General features: G+C 33.2%; 1 protein-coding gene across 4 annotated transcripts in view; it reads right to left on the bottom strand.

The window, feature by feature from the left end:
• The window catches only part of FCHO2 (FCH and mu domain containing endocytic adaptor 2), a 91,391-nt gene that overhangs the window by 32,389 nt on the left and 46,960 nt on the right, over positions 1-12,042 (bottom strand). For all 4 annotated transcript variants that reach the window (XM_090132396.1, XM_031602599.2, XM_031602600.2 and 1 more), the window contains exons 10-11: positions 10,581-10,653; positions 6,910-6,934 (exon numbers count right to left, since the gene is read on the bottom strand). In XM_090132396.1, the coding sequence (XP_089988522.1) occupies positions 6,910-6,934; positions 10,581-10,653 (98 nt within the window). The remainder of the gene's footprint in view (positions 1-6,909; positions 6,935-10,580; positions 10,654-12,042) is intronic.

Raw genomic sequence — 12,042 nt, 5'->3', positions numbered from 1 at the left:
TGATGAACTGAAATTTGATTATGGTGGCTAATTAAAGTACTCACTATTTAACATTAATTATTGCAGTTATTTCAAGTTATTCTCTATAGATCAAAAATAGAAAATGCAACAAAACAACCTCCACATTTCCTGTGAAAATACATTTTCCTGTGAGTTTTAATCACCTGCTTTTACCAGTATGCTGCCAAAAAAGGCCAGAAAACAACACAAGTATGTTAAGTAAATAAGCTTACAATTCTTTTTGCCCTAAATATTTTCCTAGTTTCTACTTCTAATTCCTTCAGTTAAACCACTGAAGGCTCTGATGATGCAAGAACACAAGATTTACTAAGTACTAGTCAAAATTTCAATATGTGAGTAAAAGCATTCCAGGTTATACAGCTTGCAAATTTTCTCCCCCTTGAAAAGTCAGCAAGACCGTACTGGTGCTTCAGCAAAAGCTATCTACATTAAGTAAAAAGCATGGATGAAACTTAAGAGACATCTCCAGCACTGTGCTGGATTTTAAAAGCTTCTGAACAATCAGGAATTTCAGTTTTTCAGGTATTGCAGACAATTAAATATAAATTGAGAAAATTACACTAAAAATAATTTAGAATGCCAGCTAAGGACTTTGTTTCATAAAAGCACTTTGGAACAGAGAGAAACAAGTTTCTAATATGATAATCTCAATTTTAATTATAGGGGAAAAAAAAACCACACTTGTGTACATTATATACAGACTGATATACTTTCTTATATGGTTAATGATCCCATTCAAAACAGAAGAATAAGTGAAAAGACCATGAGTGACTTTGTGAACTGAGATGCCACAAATAAGATTATTATATAAAAAGCAGAACCCAGATATCTTCAACATGTACTGATTTTATGAGTTTCAATTTTTAATACAAACATGAAGATTCATATTTAAAAAAAAAGAAAAAAAAAGACATTTATTCTAATGTACCAACAGTTTGTATTGTATTTGAAAACAGGTAGTGGGAGGCAATCTGAATGAAAGCGAAATTTACATTATATACATCTTTCAAAATACATCTTTCTGATATGAGTCATGAGATATAAAATAACTTATACTAGAAACTTTAAGCAAGCTAGAAAACAGCCAGTGAATGTAGAATTTGAACTTGAGCTTAAAGACATATTTGTCTTGAATAGATTTAGATAAGCATAAAATTGCTGTCCTTCTCTAGAAATCATAAATGGGGTGTCTTATATTTTACTGATATATCCTTCTAAACTTAGCAATTGTGAATTAAATTGAATGAATTTAAATAAAGATCAAACTTTTGCCAAAAGGATTATGAAACACTTAAGAGTAGGTGATAGCATACCTAATTAGAAAGCACATTAAACTAAAGACAGTAAAACTGTATAAACTCATACCCTTAAATATAGAAGATTAAGATGCAATTTCTTTAAACTTTTAAGACATGGCCACACTGCTATTTGATTTAAAAAAAAAAAAAGAAGAAGAACTGGAGAAAAAAATGTAATAAGAGTAGGATCACACGGTCCAGTACCTTAGCTCTACTTGCTCAAATCAGGGTTCTTAGCTACGCTTGACCTCAGGCCGACCTTGTTTATAGGCCAAAAAACACTAATGAAACCTGACATCCAAGTAAACAGAACAAAAACATATAGCTAGAGGGTTCTTACATGTTCTTACTGCAACTTCTGAATTCTGCAGTGACTTTAGTTGTAGTAATAGTAAATTTTCAATAGATAAGGATCATTCACGGTTAAGATGAATGGAAAAACTACAAAGGTCTTTAAACGTACAACATTCAACTTCCAGCCCAGGCATATATGTAAAAGATATTATTACTGGGGAGACGCAACACAAACAACAGAGCTGGCAAATATGCTTGCTTTGATTTAAAATTGGGAAACGTTTGCAGAAAAAAATGTTCTCATTGCACTATTTTAATCCATTCTCTAAAATAAATTGCATCTGTCAAAGGTACTAAAATATTAATGTTCTTAAAAGTATCCGATTTCTTAGTATTTTTGCCTTAACTACTTCTGATCTAGCAAAAATCTAGCAACAACTATTTATCAGCAATGTCACTCCAGCACATAGCTTGTATGCATAACTTAAGGCAAAAAGTCAGTTAATATGCTCATAACAGAATTTGACTTGTAGTTCTTTCTTCCTATTTTGAGATTTAAATATATAATTTGAAGTTATGGACTTCATATAGTGTAAGCAGAATCAGAAATCATTAGCTTTATATTTCCAGGTTTCTCGGTGATTCAGATTGATCTTGTAAAAAATTCTGATCATTCTTAAGGCATTTTCTGCTTTCTACAACACTGAAATTGTGTTTTTGTATAAACTATTAAAAAAGGGGTGGGTGCCAACTGTGTCATATATGAGTAGCATGTTACCTAAAAATCTTACAAATTAATTTCAAAAATACTATTTTCATGGAGAACTGCTTCCTTACTTTCTAAAACATGAGACTATTATTTACTGATATCACATTTCTTAACAGCAGCAGAAGATACAGCTCTTTGGGTAAATTATATATTCACAAATTTCATGTTAAGGAAGATATTTGCATTTACTTTGATAAGCCTCCTCCAAACTCCTACAAAGACAGAACTGCATGTCAGGTGTGTCTTTTAAGTACCAGGCATACTATAGTAGAATATAAGTCCTGATCTGCCTACCATGCAGAAATCAGGAAAAAAACACAACATCCACTTCTGAACTTCATCACAGAGGAAGATCATCTTTGCAAACTTTGTTTTCCATAAGAAGTAGTTATTAGTATGATTAGGAATTCAGGTTTAGCCCCTCCATAATAACTCTATTTGTCTCCAGGGGAAAAAAAAAAAAGCTCAGTATGGATATGACTTGAATTCTGGATGTTTGCAGATGTGATACAATAAACTACTGATTCATGTCATATACAGTTTCAAGAATGTGTATATATATATATACATGCATACATATACATATGTATACATACATTTTTATATGTATATATATGTATACCGGTAAAAGCATGCATGTAACAAAATACATTTATAACTTTTTTTTGGCCTTAGTAAGTTTCACAAACTTTCTGGGCTGAATTTCTTTTTGAAGAAATGTAACAAAAGGACATAATAAATAACAAAGTAAAATTGCAAATACAAGAAGTATGAGGGCTTAGAATTCTATTGCCAAAACTCATCTTCAGAATTTTAGTCAACACTTTGTTAATTAATTAAATGTTATGTCCCACCTATAATCTAAAAACAATGGGAGAAACCAAAGTGCTACCATGTTACCAATTCCTTTACAGTAGATAGGAAGTAAAAGAGAAGAACATTTGAAGTATTCCGCAGTCTAGCTACTTCCTTTGTCCCTTCATCAGCAATAGCAGCACTGCTCATAGGTCAGTCACGGGGCCAAAAACAACCTTAACTGCACTTCAGCAAAATTTCTGCCTTTCTTCTCCTCTTGGCAATCTACAGTGGTTATGAGAGCTTCTTACGACATCTTCCTCAAAGTATGCAGCAAATTACCACTAAGCTGAACAGTTTACTATTTCTTTTTTTTCCATATGAATTCTCTGCCATTTTACTGAAGAAGACTGACTTTCTCCTGCACATTTAGGTGGAGAAAACTCAAAGTAAGAAGTTGAAGCTTGTAGCCTGACAGAGCAGGAAAAGGAGCCTCTCCACTTTTAATAAATCTGAGATGCAAATTTGACCCGGGTAAACCCTGAAGTACAAAGGTTTTAATTTCATTTTCAGCCTCCTCTCTTTAGGATAGCTAATAACACATACACACACAAAACCCCACAGCAACACAGAAGAAGAGAGTAGCCACTCATTTTGTCCCACTGACAGAGATGCAAGAAGAAAAACAAGGTATTTGGAGTGTTCCACCTGCACTGCGGTTAGAAAGGCTCATATCCTGTAATAGCAGCAGCTATTCTAAACTATGTTAGTCAGAACTAAACATCACAAAATGTAAGCAAAAAAAAAAAAAAAAAAAAGATTGAATATAAAAATTTAAATATAATTAAGGTTATACTTATTCTTCATAAATTAAGAGTACAATACTTCCAAATAGAGCCACTTCTTATCAATAAGAAGTCTATAAATCTAGATATCTGAATTATATTATACATACGAGGCTAATGAACACTTTTGGATGCCTCAGTATATTTGTTTTCATTATAGTTTCCTATATAATAAAAAGGTCCAGCATTACACTCTCTGCATTTGTGACTCCCTTCTTAATTACTTTTGAACTTACTGGACAATTTCAAATGGATGTGACAGAACAGAGGACTCAAAGATAATTGCATTACTACAGTTTTCATGAAAAAAGGCAGTGAAGTAGAAGAGAGAGATCTGCTAGTATTCCAGACGGGAAGGTCCGCAATCAAAACTCAGACCTTACTGGACACAAGTGAAATTCTCTGAATACTTTATCAAAAGAAAAGATTCTGCTAGAGCTTTTAACTTCCTGTAGACCTAGGAACATGTCAAACCTATGGGAAACAAGACAATTAGTTCTGCCCATGTAGCAACTTGCTAGGTAATGAATGTGTATACACAGCCAAACTTCAGCTGTTATCTCTTTCTTGTACACACACTGTTAGCCGTCTACTTTCTTAACTATCAAGGCTAAACTCAATGGAAGTTACATGTTTAGACTGACACGTAACAATGCAGGAATTTTTAATCTGTGTTATTCATTTTGGACCAGTGAGAAGAGCCAGATGGAACTTGCCACTTAATATACGTTCAAAGATCCACAGTATCACATAGGACTGGTAGATCAAGTATTTAAGTCAATTCTTACTTGATCTTTAATTTCTAAAAATACAATGTATGTAGCACAGTGTGTACAATCATAATTGCAGTGTGGTTACCTCCTACAACCCTTCCTCTAAAGAGAAAAACAATTAAAATTCCTGGCAAATTAACAAATCCCACCTTTTAAAAAAGATAACATTAATATAAAATCCAGATGATGAGATTTTACTGAGTGACCAAAGATGAAATTCACAATCTTAATCATAATTAAGGGGCACCTTAAGTAAGTTGAATTTTCTGAGAACTCATTTTTAGCATTTTCTAGGAATCAAATAAAAAATAACAACTGCTTTTTTTCTTTTTCAATAAAACTATTCCAAGTTCAATTTCTTGAAATTCATTATCTATTGCAAAGTTGTACACAAAAAAAATCCACACAGAGATAACAATATGGATAGCAGTAACTGCTTTTAAGTTTGAAAAATGAAACAGCTTACCTTAAGGTAAAAGACAGGAAAAAGAAAAAAATGAGTGAAATGTGACCTTCTGAATGAGGATGCCAGTTCTATGCATTAAACCATTCTGGGGACAACTTGATTGCAAGGGGGTGAAATGAGTCTCATCTAATAGTTACATTGCATACTTTTTCATAACAGTAATGGACTTTGCTATTAAAGCATTCTACCACTTAAAATAATAATGTTGCTTGTAAAAAAAAAAAAAAGAAGAAAATTTTACACTCTAAATGCATGAAGAAAAGATTTTGCATTCAAAAGAAGAGAAAGCTAAGAAACTGTTAGTCTTGCTGTTAGATGATATGAAAGCTAATTTTTTAAAATGACTGCATGTAGACAGATCAATTAACTTAAATGATTGTAACGGTCCTCCTCATGCAGCCAAGAACATCAGATTCATTTACAGTTGAATTAATTATTTTCTAAAAATGTAGAGACCAAAATAAGCAAGGAAGAAAATAAACACTGCAAGTCAAACCCACTTGTTTTTCACTCCGGTGACTCAACCGAACTGTCAAAAGAAATTATTTCCTTGAAAAGCCTGATAATTATAGGGATAATTCTAAGTTTACATAGCTTTAAATGTACCCAAGGAGAAAACCAGTGCTTTAACAGATGACTTTGTATAGGATGAAACAACTGTCTCATATGACACTTACAAGGCTCTTCATAGATAGACAGTTATATTACGTAGCAAAATTAATTTTTTTAAGCAAATTCATTTAGCAAAAAGGTCATAGTAGATTTTTTTTAAAAACCAAATTACTCAAAAAAAAAAAAAAGCTTTTTACCAGGTATTAAAACGTACAGATGCTATATGCAAAGAAGAACTTTCTACAACAGGTGAATTTGGAGAGTTAAATTGCCTAATATACTTGGCATGTAAATGAACCAAAAAACATATAAGTCTCTAGAAAGTCACTTAAACCATTCTGTAAATTACTCCCTACCATAGCTACAGGAAGCTCCAATCTCCATTACATATAATTCAAGATAACTGACATGTTTCAATAAAAACAAAAGACTTAATTAATTAACTAAAAAGTGTTAACATTTACAATTACCACTTATTTTTATAAAAAAAAAAAGTGGTTCTGAGAGCAATGAAACTGAGAGCAATGAAGAACAGACCATGAAAAAAAGGCAGCTAGAAATACTACCTTTAAAGCAATATTTTAAAAAGCATACTGCTATAGTCTATTGCAAGCAGTCAAGCAGAACTCCATTAATTTCAGAAGGGTTGTTCAGGGAGATAGTAATAATGCAGAGGAATATGATGATGCAAAACTGGATCCTCATGAAAACATACTGAATCTTTAACTCAGAATCTATTAGTCAAGCAGTTCAAACTACTAACTCGCAAAATAAAGTAGCAAATCATTGTTGTAAAAACATCCTGTTTAAAACCTGAAATGGATGGAAATACAAACATATTAAAGATGAATGTCTTTATGTACTGTGAAAGATTATGTTCTGAGTGAAAGTAACACTTCAATTATGTTAGTGAAATACTAAATCCTTTATCACATAAATAACACTTAGCAGGGCCTGTATGTAAATCATATTCCATTATACTGCAGTGCCTGATAATGTTAGCATACACATTTGTGTTAGAAATAAGTCTACTTACAACTGAGTCTGCATCTGGACACTCCCTGTTAAAAAAATAAAGAGAAGGTACAATTACAAAACACATACATGGTTTTATTCATATAGTCCCAATACTTCCTTCCTTTAATAATTTCAATTAATTTGGAACATTGAGTTTGACTCATGTGCCTCACTAAGTCTATTAAAATTTTCATTATGTTATCTACACATGACTGGATGAGACTTAAAAGAAAAAAAAACAAAAAACTCTAAAAATTTATACTGGAAACTCTACAGAAGAAAAATTCACAATAAATGATGAAAAAACCAAACTCACATCATAGTGAAGACAAAAAGAATCAGTGGAAGGCAGGAGTTCCACATTCTATTTTGGATGAATACACTTAAAAAGTCAGGTCTCTGCAGATTATGTGCACAGTAAGTAAGAGTCACCAATCCTAATGGAACATTTTGTAGGATAACCAGCTATTAAAGCAATTAACACTATTCCTGAAGGAATTCAGATCTTTTCTCCTTGGGAATTTCATTCCTAGTTCATGTTTGTTAAGTACAGTTAGAGTCAAGCACCAGAAAATGCTGGAAAAAACAAAAAGCATCTTAAAAAACACTTTGAAAAAGTGTTTGACAGGAAAGTAGTCATTACAAAAACATTTATATACGTTATAATCCTCCGCATTGACCTGGATTAAAGCAGTGAGAGAGAGTACACAGAAAGAGAAGGAGTTACATTTAAAGAATGTGGTAATTCTTCAGGAACATACAGGCCCTCTCTAATCAGCACCTTGACAAATAACCCTGTGAATGCAAGTGCAATTGAAAAACAGCATTTTGAGGCAGTCAAAATAAAAACAAAAGCAAAAACAACCTATGGAAAACAGAGGAGAAAAACTAGCAAAACAACCAGACATGCCACAGAGCATAACGAGGAGAACAAAGATGCAAAAACACAGCTTAGTTTTTTTTGTTGTTATTGCTTTAGATGCTCTTCAGCAAGAAACATGCACATAAAGCTTACCCAAAATCATGCCACATTAATGCCAAAAACAACAGATTCAGGCAAATAAATTCCAGATTTGGAAATGATGTACCTTGCACTATAGTTATTGCATGTATACTACACCACAAGCTTTATTTAACTAAGCATCTTAAGTTTTAGATTAAGATTTAGCTCATCAGATTCATAGTGGATAACTGAGGTTGAAATTTTAAATATTGTACAGCTGATTAATGTAGCAAATCTTATTTTTGTGTTAGCTGATTCATTAATACTGAAGAAAAAGCTTATATCATTATTTCAATTAGTGGTAAGTGGACTACATGATGTTGGAGTCTGCTTCAATCTTGGTGATTCTATGATTCAACGATTCTATGATTCCCTGAAAGGTTAAATGGGTTAAATGTAAAAGCTACAGCATCTTTCAAAACAGGTATGACAATTTGCTAATATGGAAGGAAGAATATAGAATTCAGTCCAGCCTGTTATGGTACTGACAGTGAGATGAAGGATTCTGTCTTTTCTGACAGGCTGCGCACAAAAGAAAACACTTGTGGGTCTAATCGTCCTATGTCTTATCTCCCCCTACTGGTTAAACTGAATTCAGAGCAACAGAAAACGCTATTTTAAAAGCTATTTTGCAGCCTCAAGAGACAAAGTACCCAAAAGATTCAAAGTGCTGGTGAGGTGGAAAACAAAGACAACAGGTTTTAGATGGACGTACTTTTACACTGCTAGATGCATGACCTTTTAAGATTAAAGGATCAGGTCGTGCTTTTACTATGAGGTAATATATTTTGGAAAATGAGAACTTTGTGAGGGAATCTAAGGATTCTAGCTGATAACTAATTCAAACATAATGAATAGCAGTGAAACACTTGATGGAACCTGCACAGCAAAATGTAATACATACATACTGTGTATGACATTTACCTGTGCAAAAATACTGCTAGGTACAATGCTCAGTTTAGGCGTCAACACTTCAGAGACTGATAAATTTCTCACGTTACTGATACGTTGAAAAGCCTAGAAACCTTGAGTTACTATTCTAGGTTTGGAAAGTGAGCTCTACACAAGCAAAATAATTGCTGGTCCAATTTAATATGAAATTAGGAAAGGAGTTGACCTTTCTGAGCAGAAAATTTTCCTATACAGAGTTCTATCATGCAGAGTCTGTAAGCAGAACATCAGCTGAAGATGAAATCAAGCAAAATTTAGACAAGCAATAAAGAGATGATAAATGACTACTAGAAAAGTTTATTTAAGAACTTAATGGATCCTCTTTAACTTAGAAACAAAATATTAAAATACATGATGTTCTAAATATGTAATATGATAAATTAGGGATTAATTTTGTAAAAATCTATGGCATGTGTTATACAGTAGGTCAGTATCATGCAGTTATACTTCTTTCTTACTAACCTCAGCATCTGTTCATTTTTGCATTGTGAGTAAAAATAGAAACAAAAAGTGTAATTCAAATCAAGTTCAACTTCAAACTGTTGCAAGTAAGGAAACTTATTTTCCCATTTCAGAGTGGTTGCACCCATTTTAGTTGTCTGATGACATCACTATGTAATGAAAAACAAAAGTTCTCCCAGAAAGAGACAGGCATACTATTTTTCTATGTTAAATATAATGTGTTTGGGAAAATGCAGCTTTTATAAAAGCATTCTGAACCAAGAAAATTTTCTTCTGTTATGGGTCAAGGATACATCTGAGATGAATGAATCTGGAGCTTCCTGGTCGTTAATGACTCCAGAAAAATAACACTGAGTCTTAAATTTTCCTGAAGGCAGGTTAAACGTATCTCATTATCTGATAAAGAATGAATGGAAGGAGATGCTTGGTTTGCAAGCAAATTAATGACATACATGACAAGAGATCAGCTGGTGTAATAACTCATTCAGTAGCAATTTTTTTTGTTGTTGGAAAAGAAAAAGTACAAAAATCAATCATATAATAGCATTCAAAACTCAATATGCAGAATCACAACTTTGTAATTAAGTAAATTCAAAGAACGAAAGGCAAATGAATGAGCATACTGCTGCTCAAAGTTGCAAATCCGGTATCCCAAAAATGTGTAGTAAATCACTTTTTACAGAGATTACAATTTCTAAAACATGTACAAAAACTATTTAAAACACTAATATAATCAAATATTTATAACACTCTAATTTAAGTATTCTAAACTAAACCACAAAAAAAACACTCATACTTTGTAATTGTATTCTTAAATTTTTGCTGACCAAAATCATACAGTATGTATTTATCTCAGCATTTACTTCAGCATAAGAGAATACCGAAGAGAGTGCAGAAGAAGGACTAAATCACAGAAGGAAAATATAGAGGAATGACTTAAAACACATGACAGCCTGGAGCCTTAACTACCTCTTCACAGCAAGAAGAAAAAACATGGTTTTGAAAGTTAAACACAAAAAGAAAAATATCTGTAAGACACTTCATATGTGTAAAAAATCAAATCTTAGGTAATTAATTTTTTCAGCACTAGCTTAAAAAAATTATTTCCTGAAAAGCTTAAATAGCTACAAAAATCATAAATAGCTATGACATTTTCATATTGTCAGCACTCTTCTAAACATGTTATAACACCAACTGTCATTAAACATCAGCTCACTTCCATACTTGCACAGGTTTTCATACAAGACAGAAATTCAAGCTGGAAATACACTTACACAGATTCAGTATCTTTTTCTTTTTTCATTATTCCTGATAAACCAAAAGGTTTCCTCTTCCTTGGTTTTATCCCTGCAAAACAAAACATTCATCATTTAAAGATCAAAGAGAAGAGTATATGTCTAGCAGCGCCAAACACTGGTGCTCATCAACAGGAATACCTTTTAAACAGTGATATAATGAGTGATACAAGCAGCAATGGAAATTGTACCGAGCGAAACAAAGGAAACACAAAATATCTGTAATATTATTCCCATACTACTACTATGAGTCATTATAAAACTGATTTGCAGTGTATGTACAATTCTCAATGTTCAGTATACAAAAGATTGAAGCACTGATAGTTTTGAAGAAAGGGAGTCTGCTCACAGAAACTCAACAGGAGTTATTTTTCCAGCTGAAAGCAGTGGATCAGAATCATGGACAGAATAGCACTTGGATCAGAAGCCAAATCTGCCCCTATCTGCAACTGCACTTCAATACCCAGTTCTCATTCCCTGAATGACCCTAGTTGCTGCAAGCCACTGATTCTCCTAAGAAGTAGGATGTTTGTCCCATAAAAAAGTGAATAGCACTTGGCTTTCCTGCCTATGCTGACTTCATGACTTTCCAGTGCTGTTGCTAGTACTGAGTCCAGTCATGCCTCCCCTCCTGTCTTTTTTGCCACACTGTTAGCATGGTTACATACACCTAACTATTGTACAAAAAAAAAGTTTTCTTTCACAACCATTTAACATGCTAAAATCAAAACACATCACTGCCATTTCTGCTTCTCTACTCATATTTTTTGCTGTAGCTAAGTATACTGTCTCACTTTAAACAAAAAGTACAGCTAAGTGGAAAGATCAGATCCAATGAGTCTACAGTTTTGTTTTGACTTAATATACTGTCTGCACCAAACTTTTGAGCAGAAATGTGGACACAATTTGGTTTCTACAAGTTTAAAAACTGATAGTTCAAGTGTATCATTAAAATAACATATTTTCTCTCATAGAAATACACTACAAGGGCTGCTCTGAAAGTAAGGCCCCATGTTTAATGATGTTGTCCCGGGATATCAGAGGCAGATGCTGGTGGTTTGTCAGAAGAGGTTGAACCCCTCACATTCACTGACACTTGCTGAATGTTTGTGGAGATCAAATAGTGAATGTGAGAACAGTGAAGCAGTGCATGGTGCATTTTGGGTGTGGCAACAGTGGGTAACCTATGCTGGTGCAGATGCTTACAAGTGTAGCATGCAGGCTCATGTTCATCAGTGGTGAAAATGCATAGCTAGTAGGGGTGAATCCTGAAAGACAGTGTTTTGTAGCTGAGAATTTGCCAGATCAAACAGTGTTACAATGCTCTTTGTATCTGATGTAGTTTCCATGGAAATAAATAGGAGGCATTACTTTTGGAGTGACTTACATGCACAGCACATAAGGAATCTCTCCACTCCTGGAAAACTTACGGGTGAAATAA

This window comes from Phasianus colchicus, chromosome Z, assembly GCF_987193195.1.
Source record: "Phasianus colchicus chromosome Z, bPhaCol1.hap1.1, whole genome shotgun sequence".
In the NCBI taxonomy this organism is placed as follows: Eukaryota; Metazoa; Chordata; class Aves; order Galliformes; family Phasianidae; genus Phasianus; species Phasianus colchicus.
Note: the sequence above shows the minus strand (reverse complement) of the source record. Positions and strands in the feature narration are given on the sequence as shown.